The sequence below is a fragment of the Megalops cyprinoides genome, chromosome 6 (assembly GCF_013368585.1).
Source record: "Megalops cyprinoides isolate fMegCyp1 chromosome 6, fMegCyp1.pri, whole genome shotgun sequence".
Lineage (NCBI taxonomy): Eukaryota > Metazoa > Chordata > Actinopteri > Elopiformes > Megalopidae > Megalops > Megalops cyprinoides.
In genome coordinates, this window is record NC_050588.1 from 33663248 (window position 1) to 33688482 (window position 25235).

The 25235-nt window shown below is 42.0% G+C and overlaps 1 protein-coding gene across 1 annotated transcript; it reads left to right on the top strand.

Moving 5' to 3' along the window:
• Positions 1-2304: 2304 nt before the first annotated feature.
• Positions 2305-24838, top strand: mmp24 (matrix metallopeptidase 24). The gene is made up of 9 exons (XM_036531319.1): positions 2305-2859; positions 15185-15333; positions 16392-16508; positions 18036-18340; positions 19464-19625; positions 19958-20175; positions 20914-21052; positions 22511-22777; positions 24140-24838. The coding sequence occupies exons 1-9, from the start codon at positions 2734-2736 to the stop codon at positions 24475-24477; spliced, it is 1821 nt and encodes a 606-aa protein (XP_036387212.1). The 5' UTR covers positions 2305-2733; the 3' UTR covers positions 24478-24838.
• Positions 24839-25235: the final 397 nt, after the last annotated feature.

The window sequence follows — 25235 nt, forward strand, 5'->3', positions numbered from 1 at the left end:
CCCTGCCCATCATATCTGAAAGACCCCTTGGTTTTCTACGACACTGCGAGTCATCCACATTTACATAGAGCAGGTGATCATCTTCTTTCCAAAAGAAGCAAAACAGCCGTTAGAGTATTCTATTATAGATCCCCCCGAACAATGGAAAACTCTACCCCCTACACCTAGATTAATATTTAAATATATAAATCTAGACATATGTCTTCAGTTGCTCATACATCACAGTTGTGGATGGTGTCTGGGGTAGCCTCTTGTGTTCTTAAAATGGCCGCCAGCCAGGGAAACCCTAGGGATGATCCCGGGTTAAGCCTGTTGTGCCACTCTAATGGGCTGGTAGCCCAGGAGATTGCTCATGGGTGATGTCAGTCCCTGGGAAAGCCCATTTTCAGAGGGCCAAGTGAGTCAGTGAATTTTCCCTGATTAATCATAGCGATTAACATAAGGGAGCCACTCAGCTGCTACTTATTAAGATGCACTGTTTCACCTTGGTGTCAACATCAGTTCTGATATCTTTGCATTTCTTTCCCTCGTACGCCACTGTGCGGAAGCTCCACCATGGTGTAACCCCAACGCAAGACTCCAGGACAGACCACAGAATTTCTCACCTGGAACCCAGTGACAGTCATTACACACCTCAGCCTGGAGGCCTGTCCTTGCTGCAGTTCTGCTCTAGGTGTCTCTTGAAATCACTTTAACTAACATGGCGAGGCTTCCTAACTTTGACGAAAACCTCTGCTTGATATCATGTCTCGGGAGCTCATAACTATTTTATGATTATTTTTAACTGCTACTGATACTTGTGTTTGCTTGTATCTGTCACTCCCTGGCCTACTACTTATACATTCCGCTAAAAAGCAAGGCGGAATCACTGTGAAAGCATTGCTTTGGTTTGTTTTAGTGGGGAATTTTCCACCTTTCCCTCATGCTGGGTAAATGCTACACCTTAAGAGTAACTTTTAGAAAACGTTAAACTACTATCCTATTGAATATCTTTGTCTATAATCCATCTCAGCTCAAATGTTGCTTCTGCTTTACCTCTCCAAATACCATTTTTGTTTTCATTTCCTTTTTCAGCCTCCTTATCTTTCATTCCACCCCTTTTTGTGATTCAGAAAACCGTGCGTTGCTTTTCTGTGGTACACAGATTCTTTGACAGATTCTTTTCTGAAGAGTGCTACATACATGAATTTTATTTATCAATTGATGGGCATTTACATATACAGCTCATCACTGGGATTTGTTGTCACATGTCATAAATGACCCCAAAAATGAATGTGCATTTTGCACCAGAAAGTCTAGTGTCATCTCTTTGTATGTGTTATATACTAATTGCCACTATGCAGCTAAACAGCATCCACAAACCCCAGTGCTGCAAACATGTGTAATGAGAGATGAGAGAGGGGAAAAATGAAAATGGATTTGTCTCGATGTTTTTATTGATGCTGACGTGAAATGGTCAATGTCTAAGATCGTCAACGTTCAGACGATAAGACGTGTGTGTGTGTGTGTGTATCATGTAATTGTATCACATGCATAGTTGTGACCACTGAGACAACAAACCTAATGTTATTATAACATGACTCAAAGTTAAAGTGCAGTCACTTTCTAAGCTCCCCATTAAACTCTAATGTCTAGCTAGTGTTGGGCCCATGCCTGTTTAACATGCCCACCTGGCTGTGTGCCTTTGATAGATTATGATGGAGCAGCTGTAGAAAACAATAGTAGCTTTTCACCTGGCCTACCAGTGTCTCTGTAGCGAGTGTGTTCACCCTGATGAGAGACACTCATGGGTTCTGTTCCCTGTAGAGTCATAAGGCTTTGAAAATGGCACCCTTTCTTGTGTTCACAGGAAACAGAATGCAGAGATGGACTGGTTTAACAGTGTATTGGTATGATGGACATGGCCCTGGAGGGAACTGGAGATCATGCCAGGAGGATGGTATTGAAGGTAAAACGGTTTCACACCTCAGAAGTTGGGATAAACCCCAACCCTATGGGTTATTTATCCCTAAACACAAGTATAATTCCATCTAATATACCCCATGGTGTTTAATGAATAGAAAGAAATATACTATTATTCAAACAGCATGAGCTATTATTTTCCCTCGGAGTGCACAGAGCTGAGCTGAACGTGATTCTTAAAAAAAAAAAAAAAAACTATTTGTGCATATACGTGCGTGCATGTGTGTGTGTGTGTGTGTGCGTGCGTGCATGCGAGTGCATGTGTGCATGCATGTGCATTACTGTGTATGTGTCTAACTGCGCTTGTATGATCACACACACTATCAAGTTGCAGTACACCATTAAGGAAATAGGAGTTGCAACTGCCCAGCACTGGCAGTATGGCTGCTCAGTTACTCCGAACGCAGTGCAACCCAATTCTATAATTAAGTATTTAGCTGTTGAGCCTAATGCTCGCCTGTGGCAGCGCTTGCCTGCGAGAGTGTGGAACTGCGCGCTCCCAGCCTGTCTGTTGATGCGATGCGCTGCAAAAGCCCTCAGTGAGAACTGCTCGGCAGTTCGGTACACTGCCTCCGCTCCGCGTGCAGCTTTAAGAAACAGAGTCTGCGCAATGGGGTCCCGAGTTTAGTGGTTGGTCTGCGGTGAAAATTAACCAGAAAAAAAAACATAAGAGAGAATAAAGGAGAATCATTCTACCAAGGAATAAAGATCTGACCCAGGACTTGAGACTGGAAAAACGAGGCAGACTGAGGGGGGAATTTGGGGAGAGTCATGGCGGGGGTGGGAGTGAAGAGGAGGAAAGCGGGTCTCCCTGGTTTCTGCTGGAAAACCTGCTATTTTCATATTTTATTCTGGGTTGTCTCGGTCTGTGGTGAAGAGAAGACCTTCATCGTTGAGGTAGGTCAGAAGCATCTAAAAGCCAGGGATGCGATAGAATTGAATAGCTCGACAGCGTTTCTCTCTTCCCTCACTCCTCTTTGAAATACACGAGACGCAAATGCAGAGAAAGGCATCATCCAGAAGAAATTAAGGTCTACAAATAAAAAAATTACAAAATGGATTTAAAAAAAAATGCATATTATGCGGGATTCATTTACGGACTATAACCATGCGAGCGCGGATGTTGTCAAATGAAGATGGTGAAAATAAATAAATTATGAGGCAGTTTAAATAAACAATTCGTAATTTATATGATAAGGAAGCAATTCGGCTCCATGGAATGGAGTCTGCTGGCATACAGTGCTTTGATTAGTGTAGCTAATATTACTGTATTAATGTCACGCGTCAGATATTATGTAAATGCATTTCTAGTTTTACAGTAATAGGTAGGCTGCACTGGAATGCATGACTGGGGAAAATAGTCAGATCTGTTGTCAAATGAATTTATAGTTTGATGAACAGATTAGTTGTCCTGAACGGACCAGTGAATATTGCTAATTCACCCTCTTTATTTGGATTTCGCAAATTCTGGGTAAGGACATTACCTTTACCCAGATTTGTTTGTTTGTTTGTTTGTTTAAAAAAGATACTGAATGGCATGGAATTTTGTTGTTTCCTTGCCTATGCAGCTTGCTGAATAAATTTGTGCGTGGTGCACGCATTCTTAATTTCCACTCGTTATTTTGTGTTGCTTTCATAGCAAATGCATGCTCTAAATTGACGACTTTGAAGCAAATGTATATTTGATTGATATATAAATATATATTTGAATGGATTGTTATCAATATTAATATAAACCAACATAAGAACTAGGCCCATATATATAAAGAAATTTGTCGAAATTCTGTCATGAGATGTGCGCAGTTTTGATTCATCATAAATATGAAATACGTTTCACATAAACCACCATTTCAGTGGTTTTCTTTCCACCTCAAGCATCCTTTTTATTGTCCTTACCTATAGAATGCTCGGCTTGATGTTATTTCCCTAAAAATTACGTTCAAGTGTATTTAGAAAATGTCCAGGCAACACACGAAACACCAGCCTCTCAAGTCCACAGAACAAAGAATCCAGAATTTTTCATGATTCCAAATATAGCTTCTTCCATAATTTATCAAAACAGCAGAGAGACGCAGAAGAGCAGAGGGGGCAGAGAGGTTGACATGTGGAATTAAAGATGATTCTACTGTATATTGTGCTATACAATGCCTCGGGTATTGACTTAGAATGCTTTTATTAGCAGAGTGTAAACAACAACAGCAAGGCGCTATGCCTTTCTAGTGTGATAGGGAACATATTTTCGAATCAGTGTAGACGTCTGGACACAGTGCATTACTTGTAGTGTGGGCACAAAAACACATACTGTACATTTAGTTCTGAAAGGTGGGGGGGAGTGGGGGGGGGGGGGGGGGGGGTATGGGATTGTTTAATGGCTTGTCCACATCTACCTTTCCCTTATTCGACCCGTGTCTGTGATATATGCACAGATTTTACATTCATGAATTAATCTTGTTTTTGTTTTTCTTTGAATCTAAGCATCTTAGTTGTGAAGCATCTGACTGCTGGCTCAGGTATGAGGATGTCCTAGATTTGTCCCATTTTGTCCCGTACACATTTTTTCCCCCTTTTCAGTAATACTCCGCTGTGTCTTTTATTCTCAACAAAAGTGGATTGTGGAATGTAATGCTCTTTGATCACACAGTGCAGTATTGGCTTTATTATATGTTCTTAGCTAGGTCTTTAGCATCCTTTCACACAAGGAGCAGGAGGCATAATTAGAAACAGTGGCCCATGGCATCAGTGAGTGCTTATGCACTGCCCATGTGCTGATTCCCAGAATTCATTTCTGAGGTTCTGAAACGCTCCTTTTGGCAGTCATTATCTGCCGGGGCGAGAGGTAGGGGGACAAAATTCTGTGCTTACGGAGGAAGGTTTTAGATGCAAGTCCTGAAGGAGGCACATAAGGGCTGCTCTTTCAAGCAGGCGTTTCTTTCATTGTTCTATTTTTAAATGAACTGTGTGAATTGGGCTCGGACTTCACAGGCTTCTTTTGAGTGAAAGTATTGCTTCATCCCTCTCATCAGAAATTTTGGAGCTCCAGCTTTTTGGGCTGCTGTGGTGTGTGTGTGTGTGTGTGTGTGTGTTTTTTGGTGTGAACATTAAAGCATGAAAGCAAAGAAAGGCATGGTATAGCATCATTATGCTGGAGTAATCTTTTGTTTGAGTAATTTCAGCAATTAATCTGTATCACAGACACTTGTCTATACTGATGTCAGTCATGACTAACGTGATTTGTACAGTACAGATGACATCTTGAGAAGCGATTATTGAATTGCGTTAAATATGTAAATGTGTGTATCGAACCAAAAAGTCTGTGCGTTTTTCTTGGCGCACTGCAGAATTTTTACACTTATGGAATGTGCTGATGAGTGTGATGATGATGATGATGATGGTGATGATGATGAGTATGGTGATGGTTGTTTTAAAGATAATAGCTTTTTATTCGGAGCCCTTCTGCTTGTGGCTGATTCCTTTGGGAAGGGTCATCAGCAGCCCATGTGGTCTGTGAGTATTGTTAGGCGCTGTAAGGACAATAGAAGACAGCCTTCAGCGCTGTACAGAGCTGCTTGGTCCTGGATGGAACATTTTCTACGTGCAACAATGTTAAAAACCAGTCATTTTAATATTCATCCACTAATTTATTACAATACTGTAAAATATTCTTTCTTTACAGATATATGTATGTTACTGTAGAGAATATTTTGTCAAATTGTTTGACACTATATTATAACACAAATGAAATGTTTTATATGTATTAAATCACACACTTTGACTTATATTTTTGTATTTGGGATTCAAAGGAGACACAAGTACACAATATACACAATGTCTGTAAGTTAGGTTTTTAATTCAGTTTTTAAGATGTCCATCGGTATCTGAAAAGGAAAACAAAGGCAAAAAAAACATTTTGATGTTAATAAGGTTAAACTGCTGCCCTTTCCTAGAGTAATGTAGATATCACGGTGCCAACAGGAAAACATGATAAATAAACACATAAAGACATAAATAAAGTAAAAACCATTATTGTGTGTGTCGCTGAATGTTATGAAGCCCATTATGCTGCATAATAACCTAGGCAGAGAGACACGTATTGTTTGGAGCTGGTGATTTTATAAGAACAGGCGGTGCTGACTTAATCTGATGGCTAATTTTAGCAAGAGGAGCATGTAAACTGGAACAGTTTGTGAGATTCAGATGTGAATGATAAGCAGTTACTTGCTATGTATGCACATGCATTAGGGATCTTTGTCTCCAGTGTGCCAGTGTGCGGTAGAATCTTGAGGAAATTAGCACTCTTGAGGTGAGCTGACACAAAGGCTTTGATTGGTTCCCTAAAGCCCAGTTTACCTTACGCAGCTGACTCCAGGCAGGACTGTTATTGAGACCTGTCTGGTCGGTGTGTTCAGGTCGTTGGAGGTGAATGGGAGATGATAAAAGATTGCAAGACGTGTCTTGAGTAGGTTGTACATGTAGAATCCTGGAAACTTGTGAAGTACTCTTTAGCCAATTGGATATGCAGATGGGGGGTCCTGATACTGGGAAGGAAACTAGAAACATAACACACAAAAGCATACAGAGACATTAGTTTTCCCTAGTCCTTTATTTGACTGTTTAAGAAAGAACATTTGCACCAATGATAAGAATAGTTGGATCAGTCTGAGACACCTGTGTGAAAGACTAGTGTTATATATATACATTGTATAATGCAAAAATTGAACTGAGTCTTTATCTGCAGTTCAAAACATGATTAGATTAGTTCATCCATGAACTAATTTTAAAAGGCAGTCCTTCTGTTCTTCAGTGTGAGGACCTGCTCAAAATGTGTGGGTAGATGTAAAATGTCTGTTCTGAAAGATACCGAAATTGTTCATTTGTCCCGACGAACTGGCCGACAATTACATTTCCATTAGCCAGGAGTCGACGGCTTGATGTAAACTGGATTTCAGGCCTTTTGATTAGCTAGATATGCATTAAGGCCTGTGGGCATGTAGAAGTAAGGGACATAGAATATTAAGACATATTCTTAAGTATTATGCCTATACATATTGCTTATTCTGAAATATTCTTGAGTATTCTCACCATACTCCCTTACAACGAGTTGAAATTTTTGTATGTTTTTGTAAACCACACAAAACTAAAGAGAATAAGTTTGATTGATTTATTGTTGTACCGTTTGTATTTCTGCAGTATATGCCTCACAGTACAGTATTAGTCATCCTACCATTATGAAAAATAATAGAATCTGAGTTTTACTGTCAGATTACCAAGTGCAGAGCTAGGGTGCAATGTAATGAAGGGTACAGATTATTACACATCAATTTTTGGAGGGAAAACTATCGCTAGAGGTGATAAGGAAGTGACCACCGCTAATAAACTCTTTCAGTGCTTGTTGTTGAATATGGATCAGTATGGTAACTGCAGATAATGCATACAACTTGAGTTGTAATTATAGCCCTGACTGCAGCGATTTACATAGGTGCTACAGGAAAACTCACTGTGTTGTGATTGTATTTATCGCCAAGTGTTTACTATTTTTTCAGAGTATGTGTAATATTTGTTTGCTTTGTGTTAATGTTTCGATCCTGACCATTTCAAGGGGCTGTGTCATGTGTCCTGTAAATTATGTTATGCTGTGTTATGCTATGCTGTGGAGCTTTGTAAGTTAACACAAATGTGGATATGGGTATAGAAACATAGTTACATAATCATTCAAAATTGAAAAAAAACATAAATAATTATTGATAAAGGACCAAAAAGTGAAGAAGGGCTTACTTCAGTATTTGCTTTAGTATTCAGTTTACTTTATTATGACCTGTATATCATGAAGGTAAACGATGCTGCACTAGTTTTCCCCCAATGTTTAAGATATTAAGCTAACATCGCTTAAAAAAAGGATGTCTTGTCTGTTGGAGCATTTTCATGCTCTTTTAGGAAATGCCTTTGCTTCTGCACGTAGCCTTTCTGTCGACCCCTTGCAAAAGAAGAGATATTGACTAATTTGCCACTCTACCTTATCAGCAGTGTTTCATTTTGTAGTGTTGATTAACCAGCTCACCAATATGGATTTTCTTTGTGTTGCACAGGAGGTTGCACAAGAATGGTGTCACCCATGCTCTCATGCTCACTGTTAGACACAGTGATCCTGCAGAGCAAGAAGATGCATTATAATGTATAAAAGTGTTTTTTTTTTTTTTTTTTTAGTAAGTAAGGGTGGGGGCTGTTAATGGGACATTTACTACAAGAGAGGGTATCAAGTTGTGAGACATTACAGTTACGGATCCCAAGCTTTAGTTTCAGAGCACACGTCCATATGCAGTTATGTGTTATGTCCAAAAATATACACAAGTCAGCCAGGTAATGAGGATTTTTTTTTGTGGTTTATGTATTTCGCAGTAATTCCTGTGTTTGCCCTGCAATGTAACAGAGCCAGACGTGCCTCTCCACTTGAATAATCACTGTCTATTCTGAAAAAATAAAACAACTTTTTGCCAGAATTAGTAATATCAATTTGTAATATCAAAAATGAAATGATACACTACAGAAGATGCAACTACTCCTCCAACCAAGTAATCAGAGTTGTTTTTGGAATGGCATTGGTACTGTTGTTTGATTTGTGTTATAAATTTGGAGGAGATCATTTATTGGATAAATTCCAACTCTCAAAAAGGGAAATAACTGGCTGCCAGAATGATGCAAATGCACTAGCCTAGCCTGACATTTTCCAGGCACAGAAAAAAAAATGTAGTTATGGAAGACATTTTGGAACAGCTGCAATATCTTGTTAAAATATTGTATTGTTGCATAAATACTTGTTTTGAAAGTGAGACAGACTGTGCACCAAAGGGCGAAATGCTACCCAGACATCAGTTTCTCTAATACCCTTGACTGCATGATCAGCCAGGTTAATTTAGGTAGTACTGAGCTCCACAATCACCAGGTCATGGTCTGTTTACATGTGACAAAATGAACAGAATCTGCGTGTCACAAAATGTAGCCTAGCTTCCTGAATTGTCATGTTAGTGCTGCAGACCTTTGTTGACTGTTAGACCAGAAAAAAAAAAAAAAACAAGTCAGCAAGTCTTATCTGGGTAGGTGCGTATTTTGGACACCTGTATTTGTGTAGATTCTGTATAAAATATGAACAAATTGTTGGTTTGTTATCTTGCTAACAAGATTTGTATCCGTCTTTAACACACCCAGTATCAGATCCTAATCGCAGTGTTATCAAGATGGGTAACAAAGGTCAGTGCAGTACTTTGCACATTACTTATTGTGTTTCGTCCTACAAAAGCATCTAGCTCGCTAATTAGCTAGCTGGCCATATACTAAAAGATTACATCAAATCTCCATCTGATGTTTTAGCAACATGCTAGAAAGCGCAACTGATTTATTCAACACTGTTTGCTAACTAACTAAATTAAACCATAGCTGCATGGAAAATTCATTACCTTAGATTTGATTTAAAAGGTAATATTTATCAGTCATTAATAGCACAGTTTATATTCTAGCTATCACTATAACTATTCTCAGTATATATCATTCCCCCCACCCCCACTGCCCATAAGGCTATTAACCTTATGAAAATACAAAGATAAAACAATTGAAAGACTAATAATCTATCTTGTAAGCAAACAACACTAATGCTGTCTGCATTATAGCCTAAATTCTTTTCATGTTATATTTTATACTCAGTGGCTTAGAGAAGCTAGATGATGTTTACCACTTTCATGTTATGAAGACGGTCTAGCCCTCTCAGCAATGCTTACTAATCCAGTTTAATGGGATTGAATGCTGATTTCCTGCTGGACTCGTAAATTGACATTGGATCTTTGATGAGGGTCAACTTGACATTGATGAGGTTTGTGAAGGGACATGTCTGCCATTTGAACACATTGCCCCAATGCTGTTACTTAAGAGAAAAAATATATACATATATACACGAGATACAGGCACACAGCAAGATGCTCCAGGATGCGACTGGGCTGTCAGACGAAATCAGCAAAGGAGGCTCTTATATCGGGACACAAAGTATTTCTCTGATTTTTTTTCCCCATTCAGCTTGATGTTTAAATGTGGCTTGTGTGACCGAGAGGGTGCATCCCTGTTTCTGGGAGAGATAAATGGGCGATGAGTCACACTGCTAATGTGTGTCTGTTCCTACGAGTGGTCAATAGAATTATGAGATAGGCATCTGAATCTGATCTAATGTGGCATTTGTTTCGCCTGCATTTCAGGCAGACAGAAAAGCTGACTGAAATCTCACGATGCAACAAGGCTTTAGTAATAGCAGCCTTTAAGAAGATTGGTTAAGATAAGAGCAAGACTGGGAGAGCTGGGAGAGTGAGTGATACTGCAGGGTGTTATGTAATATTTAAAGACTTGGCCTATATAGCAAACTGGTAAGATATTTATTTCTTGCCTCCTTTCGGAGGATTATGTATTCCAGAATTTTGAATCTTGAAACTTTTTTTCATATTTAAAATAAGAACATTAAAATTATTTTGTTATTTGTTGTACAGTGAAAATACTTTATAACTGAAAAAAAACACAAATCCTGCGACAATAACGTTTTTTCGGTGTGACCTATAATTCGCAAAGAAGAGCATTACTGGTTGCGCCAAGTGAGATGTCTGAGAGATGCACATTTTAGGATGGTGTAAAATCTTTTGCTGCGATACACAGTATCCCACATTTTGCCTGGGACAATGTTGTGCCCATGTGAACTCTTACGAAGCATGAATAAGAAGTCTTAGAGAGGAATGTGGAACTGTAACAAAAAAAAAGAAAGACATCGAATAAAGAAAAACAATAATGATATAAGAAAACAAAAAAGAGAAAATGACCTGTTTGTTTTTTGCTCCAAGTAAGGGAACATAAGAGAAAAACGCGACATGTTCCAAGTGTATCGGTTTCCACGTTGTCCTTTGTTCCCGCCCACACAACTCCGTCCTTCTCCCAGCTTTTTTCCTTTTGGTTTAATAATCACCATAGAAACAAGGAGTGATGTCCACTGTTCTTTTATTCACAGGAAAGACACCCACACGGCGCCTTCACTTTTACAGCTTGTGATGACACTAAATCAAGAAACAAACGGCAGACTTGCAGCGGGGACTGATTATCAATGTCAGACACCAGCCCCCGGGGCAACCTGAACGTGTGTCCATCTTACACACAAAGTAACTGTTAACATACAGGGGAAATCATTCATTCATTCGTTCATTCGTTACCGTTTCTGTTTTGAGGAATGATTGTTATCTCAGTGGGTAGCAAGAGACATCTTAGATGCAAATAAACGATTATTGGGACCACTATCAAATTTTGTCAGAAATTAACTCTTGTACAATTGTATTGCATTCCCAAAGATCTTCAAAGATGTGAAAAGCTTTTATTTAGAGATTTAGCCGCCCTGAATATACAGTAAATTATGAGAAGCATAAATCCTCGAGGATTTAATGAGCTGTATAATGAATATCCATGCAAGCAGATATCCTTGCAGTAGTTCAGTCTGGATACAGTGAACTAATTTAAGGATAGCTGACATAGTTGCCATGACCAAAAGTATAATTCGTCCTGAATATGTCTCTTCAAGCTACCACGTGGAGAAGCTGCAAAAAAAAAAAGAACCACAACGGTAGCTCCAAATGACTTACAAAACAAGTAGTATTGTAGTATTAAAAACGACTACCATGATTCTTTTCATTCATTGGTTTACTGAGCTGATACAACTAGCATCACCAGTACTGTATATATAGACCACTTTCGGTATTATTGAATGTTATTATTCTAATTAATAATAACAATATAATTTTAATTAATGGTAACAGTGGTGTGCACATTTAATTTGTGGACTGTATTACAGTTGCGTTTGCTGCCGATCCGTATCCCTGTTGTTCAGCCTTGTCCTCGCTCCTCCTCGCAGCAGAGCAGTCCTCCTTTGTTTGAATTGGATTTCTCTCCTCCAGCTTCAGCAGACTGTACTCCCCCTCCCCCATCTCTCCAGCTTTCTCCCTCGCTCCCTCACTCTCCCTCCTCTGACTGTCTGCTCTCTTTCTCTTCCTCTCACCGTCTGACTGTTCTCGCATTTTATGACCCCCCCCACCCCACCCCCACCTCCCTTAACCAAGGCTCTGTGAGGCATTAGGATATGGATGCTATTGCCAGGCATTGGGGGGGGGGGGGGTTGAGGCTGTGCGATTACGTCACAAGAGTGCTGGTACTTATTGATCACTCTGCGATGGGCCATGTGGTCCCCCTTTTTTTCGCTGTGGAATAGGAGATGCCAGGATTGTGGTCATGGTGCACTGCTGATCGATCCCCTTGTCTTCTTTTTTGAAGATGGCTCCCTGATTGGCCTGCGTTTGCAGGGCTAGAGTTCCTGCACAGCCCAGGGATCTGTGGCCGTGCCAGCGGACATGCCTTCATGATGTTGTGCGTAAAAAGACAGGAGTCTGAACAGAGAATCGTGCCAGTGACCTGAACAGTATGCTACTGCTTTCCTTTCTGGTGCATCAGCAGTTATGAAATATGTCCTTCTTGATGCACCTGACCGGTGTGTCACTGCACTGAAATGCAACATTGTAACGATTAATTGCAATTGCTTCGTTTCATTTTGTGTAATATGATGTAAATACTTATTATGTGTTTTTTTTTTTTTCCCTCAGGGCAGAGGAATAAGGGCGGGGGGCTATTTCAATGTTAATTAGTGCATTTAAAATTTATAATTTGTTTGTGGAATGTATTTTGAAAATTCTTTCTGTGTCAAAAGAAAAGACTTGAAGTGCAGTTCGACTAGAATACCGACAGTTCCTCAAGTGTCTGCATGAATAAAGTGATGAAAAGATCTCGCAGACAGGAAGGCTGTCACAGTGGGGCAAACAAGAGGGAAGTCCCTCCTGCTGGGAATTTAATTAGAAGACACGTGAGGGGCACCAGAGGGAGGTCTGGCATTAGGCCATACATCTCTCAAGGCGTAGGATACAAGATGTACTGTACAGAGCAATGTATGTTGTCATTGGTAAATTTTCATTAATTATATTCGTGTTTAACTTACATTTAATTGACCAATATTTATATGATTTTAAAAAGAGTTAGAAGTAATGGAAAAAAAACAAATAGAAGTGCAATTAGAATCAGTAGTTGCTGGCTGTGCTGCATTTGCATATGATGCCTGTGGATTTCTGCCCGGGTGGTTGCCCTTACTGTGTGATGTGATGTCGAATGTGAGTTACACGCTGCAGATGGGTTGCTCTTGGTTTCTGCATGTGCCACGTAGTTTTGCAAAAATGCAGCTCACCTCCAGCAAAAAAAAAAAAAATTAAGATTCAGGGATTGTAGTCCACATTCCATCTCTCCTACCTGTGTCTAAATTGCACTTTTATGCGCTCCAGCTGGTTTATGATGCATCAAATTTCTGACAACATTTAGTAAGGTATTTCAAAAATGCATGGCTACATGGATTCTCGAGCTGTTACACATGCATTTTTGTTCATTGTATAAAGTGGATTGCCAGTGTTGCTATAGAATAATTTTGAGTGGCTGGTTTAGTACCCAGTGCTAAGGACAAGCTTACATGTAAGATGGTTATTTTTGGTAGAATACATGCATTCCAAGAATCAGCCTGACTTTCTATTACGTTTCTTTCAGGGTATTGTTGCTGATATCTGAATATTTCATGTTTGGTTTATTTTCGGTTTGTATGTCATAATTTCATCCCAACATCCCTTACTAAACAATAATTGGTGCTTTTTGGGTAGTTGGGGAGTTCTGGTGTTAACAAGTTCTTTTGAGGGAATTTTCTTTATTGACAGGGTCATAATTTAAATGTATGTGGAGTTAAACATCGTGGAGCTATAGAAAATCTTGATAGAACATTTGACACTTTGGTGGCATCCTACCTTTCTAAAGAATTCCCCTGCAAAAAGTATTGATTGCAGTATTATGAATGTTGACACTAGCAAACTACCAATTTGAATAGATTCGATGTCAGTGGCCAAAGTAACAATTTATCAGATGATTTCTGACCTATGCTTATGGTATACGTATCATGAAGCGGACATCTATAGATACATTTAGCCTGTATCTAAATTATTAGATGAAATGAGATGAGATGGATGAATTTCGCTGAAATGTAGCATTTTGTGTGCTTATCTGTCAGCCTGTCTGTCTGTCTTCCTTTCTGTCTGTGTGTCTGTATGGGTGCGCAGTATGTGCATCATTGCAGTTGTGTTTTCAGTAGTACTGTAGAAACAGCAGTCCGTCTAATGTACTGACTCCTACACAGAAGAAATCGAATGATGCCGGACTGGCAATCCCTCAGACCAATCTCCCAGCCGTCTAGGGAAATAGTCAGGCGCAAACAAAGCAAGCCCACATTTTTGTCTTCACGTGAGGGAAGAGTGAGCGCGCTAATGTTTCTCCCTCGCCTGTGCCGTCTGCTCCTCCTGATAAGGCAGGGAACAGCTCCGTGGCTCTGTTTGGTTGCGGCATCATGCATGTGATTCTGCTTGTGTCTTGTGCTTTAATGATGCTGTAGTAATTGTTGTAGAGAGAGGCGCTGGTGAATTATTTAATTTGAATGGTTTTTCCCCAGAGATGAGCACAGCTGCTTCGGCCAGCAGAGCTGTGTTGCGCAAGTGCTCTCCATTCTGGAGCATCGGCCCTCCCTCCCTCCAGACAGAGCTACAGAGGACCTCTTTATATAATCCTACTTCTTCAGACCTGTTCCAAATTTAGTTTAGACGTCTCTTTCCAAGGTGGTGAAAAATGGATGTGCCGGTTATAATGCACCAACGCTGAGCATTTCACGTGACTTATTGTATAGGCTCTGTGGTATACAAACAATGTGTATAATTACTCTGACGCTTTTTTTTTTTCTTTCAGTGCTAAATGCATCTGTTGGACCTTTGTAGAGTGTGTACTTTGGATGTTTTAGGAAATGACGGCGTGGGTGGCTCCCAGTCCCCACTAAGAAAACAAACAGCCACTGAGAGTGCACTCACTTGTTATAAGATATTTATAATGAAAATGGACTCCATGACATGAGCTTAGCTATAGAGTGTGAGCACAACCATGCAGTAAGGTTCAGGCTGCTCCCCTTCTTTCCGTGCCCCACCATCTTCACAGGGTCAGAGCGGAAACATGGGCAAATTAGCCGTTTAAAGTCATCTGAAGGATTCCCTTGGGTTTAACATCTGTGATAGCGTTGCTCTGTCGCTCTCTGCAGACGTGGTTGAAGAACTATGGCTACCTGCTCCCCCATGACATCCGGACATCGGACTTGCGGTCGGAGAAAGCCATGCAGTCTGCGGTCGCTGCCATGCAGCGGTTCTACGGAATCCCAGTCACAGGGGTGCTGGATCAAACCACCATCGAGTAGGTGCCACCTTTCTTGAGGAACCGAGTAATACAATACAGAGGAAAGAAATCTGCGAGAGCACCACAGATTTAGGACCCTTGCAGGGCTCTGGTTGTATGTCTTAGTTCCTGCAGTACTCAGCTAAAGTTCACCATGGAAATTTGTGCTGTAACATGTTTACATAATGCTGTGTGATGATGGCACAGAAGTTCTTGCAGAGAAGGACCTCTCATATGCGCAAACTAAAGGGTGCTCTCCAATGGAATATGCATCTTGAACCCACAGCAGATGCAGCACTTTTAATGTTATGCTTCAATGTGCAAAGTTGTTTTAAATACATAACTGATAAAAGATGTTTTCATAGAACCAAGTGTTGTTCTGGACAGTGTGCATTTAAGAAAGAATAAATCTATGTAGAATTTTCCATTTCATCAATGTATGTTCTTTTAAGTCACAGATCAGCTTCAGTTTCCCCAAGCCAGTTTTTAGCTTTGTTTTATCATGAGGCTGAATGTTTGTACCTAGACATTTAGGCAGGGTCATTGTTGTTAGCAAACTCTTATTAGCACATGGTCGCAAGAAGATCATTTTTGTTTTATTGCAGGGAAGCTAATTAGTAAGCATATCACATCTTGGTATACTGTAATGAGGAAAGTGCTCCCATCATTTTCCGCAATGAGGATATCAGGTGCCGGGTAGTAGTTATATAGCGTCTGTTCTGTTTCCGTCAATGAGCTGTGTCCAAAATTGTATTACTTCCCAAACAGCAAAAACATCACAGAAATTAAATGCAAGACAGTGCAAGCAGCTTGTTTCACTTGTGCTTAACCAGTTTCCTCATTGTAAGCCTGCTGGTAGGCAATGCTAGGGACAGTTTGGGGGCATATTCTCATTGTCATCTGTATGGAAAGCAGTGTTTTGGTTTTTGTTGTGTAGCTGTCACCATGATAGACAGTGTATTGTTGAGCAGTGTAGTTATTCAGCGTTGGACACGGGGATGGGCGTGAGTTGCAGGTGGTAAGGACAGTGTGTTCGCAGTGTGCTTAGTAATGCCCTTTGCTCCGTGGCTCCCCAGGTGGATGAGAAAACCTCGCTGTGGGGTCCCCGACCATCCCCGCATCAGTCGCCGGAGGCGGAACAAACGCTATGCTCTCACAGGCCAGAAGTGGAGACAGAAACACATCACGTACAGGTACTGCCCCCCCCACGGGCTCTTGTCCCCTGTTTTGCCTTGCAAAAGCCTTGGAACACAACTGATTTTTTTTTTTTCTGTGGAGGTCAAGTGTGAAAGCAAGGCGTGCATTTCCATTTTAAGGTGGAGACTGTGCTGAGGGTGACCAATCAGGAGTAAAACATCAACGTCCCCCCAGTTGCTGAGGTTGAGCTGAGATATGCCCTTGTAACCCTACATGCACAGTAAATTTGGGAATGGGTGAATAGGGATGACAGTTTCTTCTGAAATTTGCTGGAAGAGAGAAATGCTAAGCTGAAAAAGCATTAAAACCAACTTGTCATGGCTGTAGAGGCAGAACTGTTTCTGCTGGTTGTGTGGAATTATTAGGATTGGATACATTTCGGTGAAATTGCTAATCGTATTTAGCCATTATAAGGAAACATTATAACATTAAATACGTTCAATCATACATAACGAAAAGGAGGGCGCTGTTATCAGCTGTGGGGATGGCAGTGTTATCCGTGTTGCCGTGAAACCTCACCACGGTTATCCGTGTGCCAGCGAGTACAGTAGCCATTTGCCCGGTCTACTGTGAGACGATGTGGGCTGAGACATTAGTTCCATGCTGGGCTCCTCTGAGGATTGCTCAGCTCTCTGGGCTGCAGATGGACGTGAGTCAGTGGCTTTGAACTGGGCGGAGCCCCCCCCTCCCTTCCCCGCTACTGTACATCAGAGAGGGGCTGTTGCTGTTTCTCCTGAGATAGCTTTCCCATCTCCCTGGCTCCTCGCCACCATTCTGAGAGGGTAGGGTTTTTTTTTTTTCTTTTTTTGCATATTAAATGTGTGGCCCACAAATATTTTTTGCTACATGGCGCTTATGCAATCCAGTAACCCCCGCTTGAAATGCCTGCTCGAGAAAGCAAAACAAACACACCTTCCTTTTTCGAGGCAGGTGGCAGAGGTAAAACACAGTGTGCTTATTTTGTGTTTCTCTGTTGAAGTGGGAATCTGTACCTTTAAGTGCTTTTCCCAGCCGAAGCTCTATTTTTAGAGCCTGTCTGGGCCACTGAATGTGATTTTGTCTTTGAGGACTGTCAGTGAGCATCAGAGCCCAGCCAGCCTGCTGAAGGAGGCAGGCTGAGTATCACTCATCTTGTGTGCGCTGCTTTCAGGGACAATTTTGTCTGTCTCCTTTCTTTGTGCCACAGAGTCACTCAGATTTTTTTCTGAGTTTCTGGGAATATTGAATGAATGTCATAGGTTTAGATCAAACAAATTGAAGGAAGCTTGTGTTTCCTTTTTTTTAAAGAAACACCTGCCATTCATGACTTTCATTGTCATTTTGGCCTTATTTTTACATTGGCATTCATATTTTAAAAATCACAAAATCTCAAATACCTGGTCCCTCTTTTCTCTTTTTATATCCCATCACAAACAATTATTATATTTCTCAATGTTTCAAAATTATTTCATGACTATCCTTGCAAAAAATGTCATTGAGTTCAACAAATCACAAGAGTCTCTTCTCTCTGCCGCTCTCCACAGCATACACAACTTCACACCCAAAGTAGGGGAGAAGGACACACAGAAAGCCATTCGCCAGGCCTTTGACGTGTGGCAGACGGTTACGCCGCTGACATTCGAGGAGATCCCCTACTCGGAGATCAAGAACGAGAGGAAGGAGGCTGACATCATGATCTTCTTCGCCTCGGGGTTCCATGGCGACAGCTCTCCTTTTGATGGTGAAGGAGGTTTCTTGGCCCACGCCTATTTTCCTGGCCCTGGAATCGGAGGAGATACACATTTCGACTCAGATGAACCCTGGACATTGGGGAATGCCAATCACGATGGTAATAAATTAGCTGAAACTGGATGTTTTAACATGAGATGTAATTTTGGTCATTTAAAGTCCAAGCCCTGTGTCTTTTAACTGTGTGTATTCCTCTGGTCTCTGTCTTGAGACTTTAGTAGTTAGCACAGTAAGTACACAGTAGTTAGTGAGATAGTTAAATGAAATGAACACATATTTAATTGGTTGTGCTTTAAAAGTTTGAAAAAGACTCTGAAAATGACTTTTTGGCTCCTCTTTGTAACACCTTTGTGCTTTTACTATAACTTAACCAGTCTGCCATACACACATTTCCGGTCCTTTTTTCCATGATGGATTAGACTCCATATTTACTTTAAATTATAACCAACATAAAGGCATCTTCATTCTTAAATTTGAGTCTGGTTAGCACAGTCTAATCAGGGAAATCTATTTCACAAATATAGGGAAACATTGACTGAGTATTCCATATCGAATGAATGTGCGGCAGTGTAGCATAGTGGTAGAGAGCCGGGCTTGTAACTGAAAGGTTTCTGGTTCGATTCCCCGCTGGGGCACTGCTGCAGTACCCTTGGGCAATGTACTTAACCCAGACTTGGCTCAGTGAATATCCAGTATCCATATAAATGGATAACATATAAATTGTAACCTGCATAAGTCACTGTGGATAAGAGTGTCTGCTGAATGGCAACAGTGTGTGTAGTGTGAATATATTCTTTTAAAAATGGCCCCTGTGATATGACTGCTGGTTCCCTCCTATGAGAGGATGTGGAGCTGACTCCACAGCATTTATACATGGTCTGCAGGCTGCAGGAGGGTGCAGTGTTTCTTTACCTGTGGTGTGCGACATATGGATCGTGACATCACATAGGGAGCACAGCATATGGGACCTCCTGTAAATAGAAACTGCTTAGTGCGTGTAGTCAATGACAGGTGATTCGCTGACACAGGAACGCCCCACGTGTCCCACGATGCACTGTTCTCAAATTCCACGTCAACCTGATTGTGTTTTTTTTTTTTTTTTTTCTTTTTCCTTTAAACATTTGTCTCGCTAAGGCTGGTGTCGTTGCATGAAGGACACCCATCCATCTCGGATGTCTGCGTGTCTGTAATGACTGCCCCCCCTCCTCTGTGCCATCTTACAGGGAATGACCTATTCCTGGTGGCAGTTCATGAGCTGGGCCACGCCCTGGGTCTGGAACACTCCAATGACCCAAGTGCCATCATGGCTCCCTTCTACCAGTATATGGACACGCACAACTTCAAGCTGCCCCTCGATGACCTTCAGGGCATCCAAAAAATATATGGTACGTCGTCGTTTCACAACTCACCTACAGAATCCTTCTTATGCAGAATAATTGCCCATACAGAAATAAACATTATGTAGTTTCTGTTATGCCCAAGTGCATAAAAACCGATCACTTTCTTCAACTTGTACACCAGCATAAAAACCAAATCTGGGCCCACACAAAAAAAAAAATGCTTCCCTCACCAATAGCCCAGTGGTTATTAAAAGTTTATAAATAGAACCACAGAATCCCTTGCTCAAGTCCCTGTCTAGCCAGTGCAGAGTATGGTTATATCTAATGGAAGGCAATTTGGCCCCAAGCATCCTTCAATGGAAGTGGTTCCGTTGCAGGCATACCCACTGCAATGTTGGAGCCCACCAGGCCTCTGCCCACACTTCCCAGCCGCCGGACGCACTCCACCTCCGAGAGGAAACATGACAGGCAGTCCCGCCCACCACGCCCACCCTCCGGGGACAAGCCCTCCTCTCCTGGGACCGGCAAGCCCAACATATGCGACGGGAACTTCAACACTGTGGCCTTCTTCAGGCGGGAGATGTTTGTGTTCAAGGTGAAATGATCTCCTTGGTCCTCGGCTCACCTCTCTCTCTCTCTCTCTCTACAGCAGTGCTCAGTGATAAAGACTCGTGAACAATTTAGATTTCTAAAGTAATTCCGTAAGGATGCAAGAGACTTGATGTGGCAGACATTTTACAACAAACGCCCACAGTTCCTATTGTCTAAACATGTGAGGAGTGCTCAGACATATCTGCGGCAGAAGATATAAAATCAGTTAGATCTAATAAAATGTCTCAGTGGCAATTTTGGATGCAGTATATGAAATCTTTTATCATCACAAGTCACACTTATTTGTCTGTTAAAAGTCCCAAATCCCCTGGCTTAGCTTGTTGTTTGTAATGTATTTGCTTAACGCTCAAAGCCTGAGCTTGAAGATGCTCTCATCATGAGCTGGAAACATCTTCTAGTAGGTGTGATTGTTTACACTGCAGACCGCCCTATATGGGATTTCTTGGTTGTCTTCTTTTGCGCGCACAAAGGTCAGTATTGATACAGGTTAATGCTGGGCTTCATCTAACTTGATTTTCACAAACATGCTTGGGAGCCTGTAACAGAGAAGTCCCTATTAGAATATTTCAGGAACGCATCAGGGATCTGTTGTGCAGTTGGTAAATGTCTAGTTTAGAGTCAGCGGGGACTTGGTGGTACGTGTCCTAGTTTTGCTGCATACACAAGATAATGAGTTATGATTGATGGACTTTTTAACTTTCTTTTCTTTTTTTTTTATCAGGATCGTTGGTTCTGGCGCCTGCGCAATAACAAGGTGCAGGAGGGCTACCCGATGCAAATCGAACAGTTCTGGAAAGGCCTTCCCCCTCGGATCGATGCTGCTTATGAGAGATCGGATGGGAAGTTTGTCTTCTTCAAAGGTATTTGCGTTTCCTTTCCCATTTTATCCTCGTGAAAGTCAGTAATAGATATGAGAAAGATTGGTCCTTGGGACAGCAATGTGGAGCTGCGGAGTATAAAATGAGGGGGGGGGGGAAAAGCACTTTCATTTCCGCTCGTTGGGGAGATGTTAGTAAATTCAGCCTGGAGGTTTGTGTATCGATGGCTGCTCTGAATGCATGTGAGTCACTGTGCCCTGACACTGAAGCCTGACTCCCTGCGCACGTCAAGATTACTTATAGGGTGTTAGAATATGCTTACCAGTCCATAACAGAATCAAAGCAATAACAGTTGTGTGTCACAGTGAACCAGCAGCGCAGGCTGTTGATGGCTCAGCCAGATAACCTGCCCTTGTAATAGGATTGGAGGATTCAGAGAGGAGTTCGCTTTGTAAACGTGCCTCTGTAAGGGAAATACGGAGCAGCCAAAGAAGGGATGTAGCCCACCTTCTGAAAGCACACACACTACATTACATTACATTCATTTAGCGGATGCTCTTATCCAGAGCGACTTCCAGTGCAATATAACATAACTATATTCATTCAAGTTGAATGAGCAACAGTGTCAAACCAGGCTAACAACACCAGACCAGTGAGTGTGAGCATAACACTATTCAAACCCTAAACCAAGTTAACTCATGCAACCTGACTAGACAAGGGAAGCCAAATATACTACTATTCATCGGTCACTAGATCACAGAACCCAAAACACATTGCAATACCACATGTAAATTAAACAACAAGTACTAGAAGTAGCAGGTGTCAGGAGGGGAAACAGAGGTGGAACTGAGATGCAGTGTGAAGAGGTGGGTCTTCAGTGTGCGCCCAAAGATGGCCAGTGATTCCGCTGTCCTGATTTCTCCATCTCCCTCACCCCTCTGCTCTGGCCTGGAAAGAAATATCTCTGGCTCGAATGTGCCTTTTCTTGCCGGAGTAGTTTGGCCTTCTGTCATCTCGGGCATCAGCAGTAGCCAGGTGGAGATATTAATAGTCTGCGCACACTGCATGCTTGACAGAGAGGCAGCAGGGGATGCCCAGTGGTTATTTCTGACTAAAAGACAAAAAAAAACACCAGAAGTGTTCTATCCTCCTTCTATCCTCCTCTGAATTCTAATTGTTGATGATATAATGTTGGTCTGTAATATTGTGGTCATTTCATTATAGTTTGCTTTTATTTACACATAGGTATCAGTGCTTATAGTTTACACTGCCCAGCTTTTGAACCACTTTACTTTACGTTTTTTTTTTAATTACTCAACAATAGATCTGATTTCTTTTATGGAATAAGTCTGGAAGAAGACCAAAAATTGGACATTCAGTGCAAATAATAATAATGTAATGTATTTTGATACAAGCTTTTTGATACATAGTCAAAGATCATGTCCTTGTTTTTCTTCTTGAGTGTACTGACGGGAATATATATGTCCTCTGTATTCCCAGGTGATAAGTACTGGGTATTCAAGGAGGTGACGGCAGAGCCAGGATACCCGCATAGCCTGGTGGACCTTGGGAATTGCCTGCCACGTGACGGCATCGACACCGCTTTGCGCTGGGAGCCAGTGGGCAAGACGTACTTCTTCAAGGGGGACCAGTACTGGCGCTACAACGAGGAGAAGCGTGCCGCCGATCCTGGGTACCCCAAACCCATCACCGTCTGGAAGGGCATACCCGAGGCCCCGCAAGGAGCCTTCGTCAGCAGGGAAGGCTGTGAGTATCCAATCATAAAACAGACGGGGGTGTCAGAAATTAATCACAACCCTGTGGGGGGCACCGGAGCAATGCTATTAATGTTGCACTGTCTCTCCTTTAAAGACACATTGTGTGTCTCAGCATTGAACTCAAAAGGCTTTTGCTCGCATATATTTTACAGTGTTATGAAGGGATTCACTCTAAGTGAATGCATTCTAATTGAAAGTATTTTCTGTCCATGTTTACTGCATGTATATGTGTGTCAGAAGACTGTTACAAAATTAGAGGCGTAGATCAGTATTTATAGATCTAGTGCCTTTTAATTACTCTACAGGGAATCAGCAGAAATGTGTCACCGTCAGATGCACCATTTTTGAATGGTGCTATTTCAGAGGGCATGTGGGTGTTAAAACATTGGTGGCAGCCCTGCGCAGATGGCAGTTTGTGCCGCGAATGGCGGTGGCGGTCTGGTCGCCAGGGGTTAATCTAGCCAGGGCAGGCCGGGGCTGGTTTTTTTTTTTTTGCTGCTGCTGCAAAAATCAGAGAAGCACCAAGGGCCCCCGGAGAGTTCCGCTGGAGAGAACTATCATCACTTCTGCAAGTCGTGTCACAACCTCCTGCACTACATTTCGCAGAGGAGCTAAGAACATGAGAACATGAGAGGGGGAAATCAGAAGGGGTCGTACGGCCCATTTCGCTCACTTGTTTGCCTGTAGCTCATGATTTTCATCCATCAGGCAGTTTCTTGAGGGATCCCAGAGGCTTCGCCTCCGCCGGCAGTAGCAGGCGCCTCATCAGTCACAGTCTCTGAGCTCCCTGTAAGCCATGCTGTGCGTTCAATAGGCATAACTTGGTCTTTGAGCATTAATCTTGACACGGGAATGGCCGCCTCACATACGCTAACACGCGCTATGAAGTACATTCTACATGTTCATCCTCAAGAATCTTTTATTTTTTGGCTCTTTTTCCAAATAGGTACATTTTTAGAGACATATTCTAGAAAATTGTGACTACTCATAAACCTGTTTGGGGTGTAACAGCAACACTTGTCAGTTTATGCGCAACTTTTATTTTGCTGTAAGTGTTTGGTTTGTGGGTGGCATTGTAGCATAGTGGTAAGGAGCTGGGCTAGTAACTGAAAGGTTGTTGGTTTGATTCCCCAATGGGGCACTGCCATTGTACTCTTGGGCAAAGTACTTAACTCACAATTTCCTCAGTAAATATCCAGCTGTATAAATGGATAACTAACATGTCAAAAAACTGTAACTTATGTAAGTTGCTCTGGGTAAGAACATCTGGTAAATGACAATAATGTAATGTAGTATGTTGTTGCTGTGGACCGCGTTCTGACTTTTGACACTTTCTTTATCTCCCCTCCAGTCTATACCTACTTCTACAAAGGCAAGGATTATTGGAAGTTTGACAACCAGAAGCTGAACGTGGAGCCTGGCTACCCCAAGTCGATCCTGAAGGACTGGATGGGCTGTGACCAGTCTGAGGTGGAGAAGAACAAGGACCGGCAGCTCCCGCACGACGACGTGGACATCATGGTGACCATCAACGACGTGCCCAGCACCGTCAACGCCATCGCCGTGGTGATCCCCTGCATCCTGTCGCTGTGCATTCTGGTCCTGGTCTACACCATCTTTCAGTTCAAGAACAAAGGCGTGCAGCAGAACGTCACCTACTACAAACACCCAGTGCAGGAGTGGGTATGACAGGCTTCGGCCCGCTGCCGACTGCAGAGACTGTCCAGAGGGCTACAAAAAAATAAAAACAGCTGGAGCACCGTGTGACCAGTGCCTGCCTTGCACAACCTTAGCGTGATGGGGGGGAGGTGTCATTCTAGAGAATCCGCCCCCCCCCCCCCTCCGCAAGAGAACCTAACGATCATTTGAGAAATGTGTATGTTATTTAGCATGAGCCGAAGCACAAAACCGGCCGGGAGGCCCTTGACTTGGAGAAAGCGAGAGTGTCCTCCCTTTCCTCTGGCCTTACGCGCCTTGTGTCCACTCTTTTATCGGGCTGTTTCGCTCAAGTCTGTTTTCCACGCCAACGTCCGTGAGACTCCCAGCAAGCCCCTGCCCCGGGGGGGGGGGGTGGGGCGGTCCGAGGGAGCCCAGTCTGAGCGCTCGCAGCCAGATACCAGCAATCTTCGTCTCCTTCTCCGACATCAACTTGTACATGAATTTCAAATTATATCAAGTTAAAACAATTAGAGGGAAAAAAGTACTAAATGAAAAACAACAGACGTAGATAGAAAGGCCATAGAAAAGAACACCAATGATTTTTTTTTTCTTTTTCTGTGGATCATTTAATCGTTTCATTTACGGAGCGTCCTTGAATTATCAAAGGAAATAGATTTTTTTTGTGCGTAAATGGAAACTTTTTTTTCTTTCTAACTCCCTGAACTTTTCACGTCCTGGGGTCAGTCACTGAAGCGGGCGTGTGGAGAGTGTCCTGCTGGCTGACAATT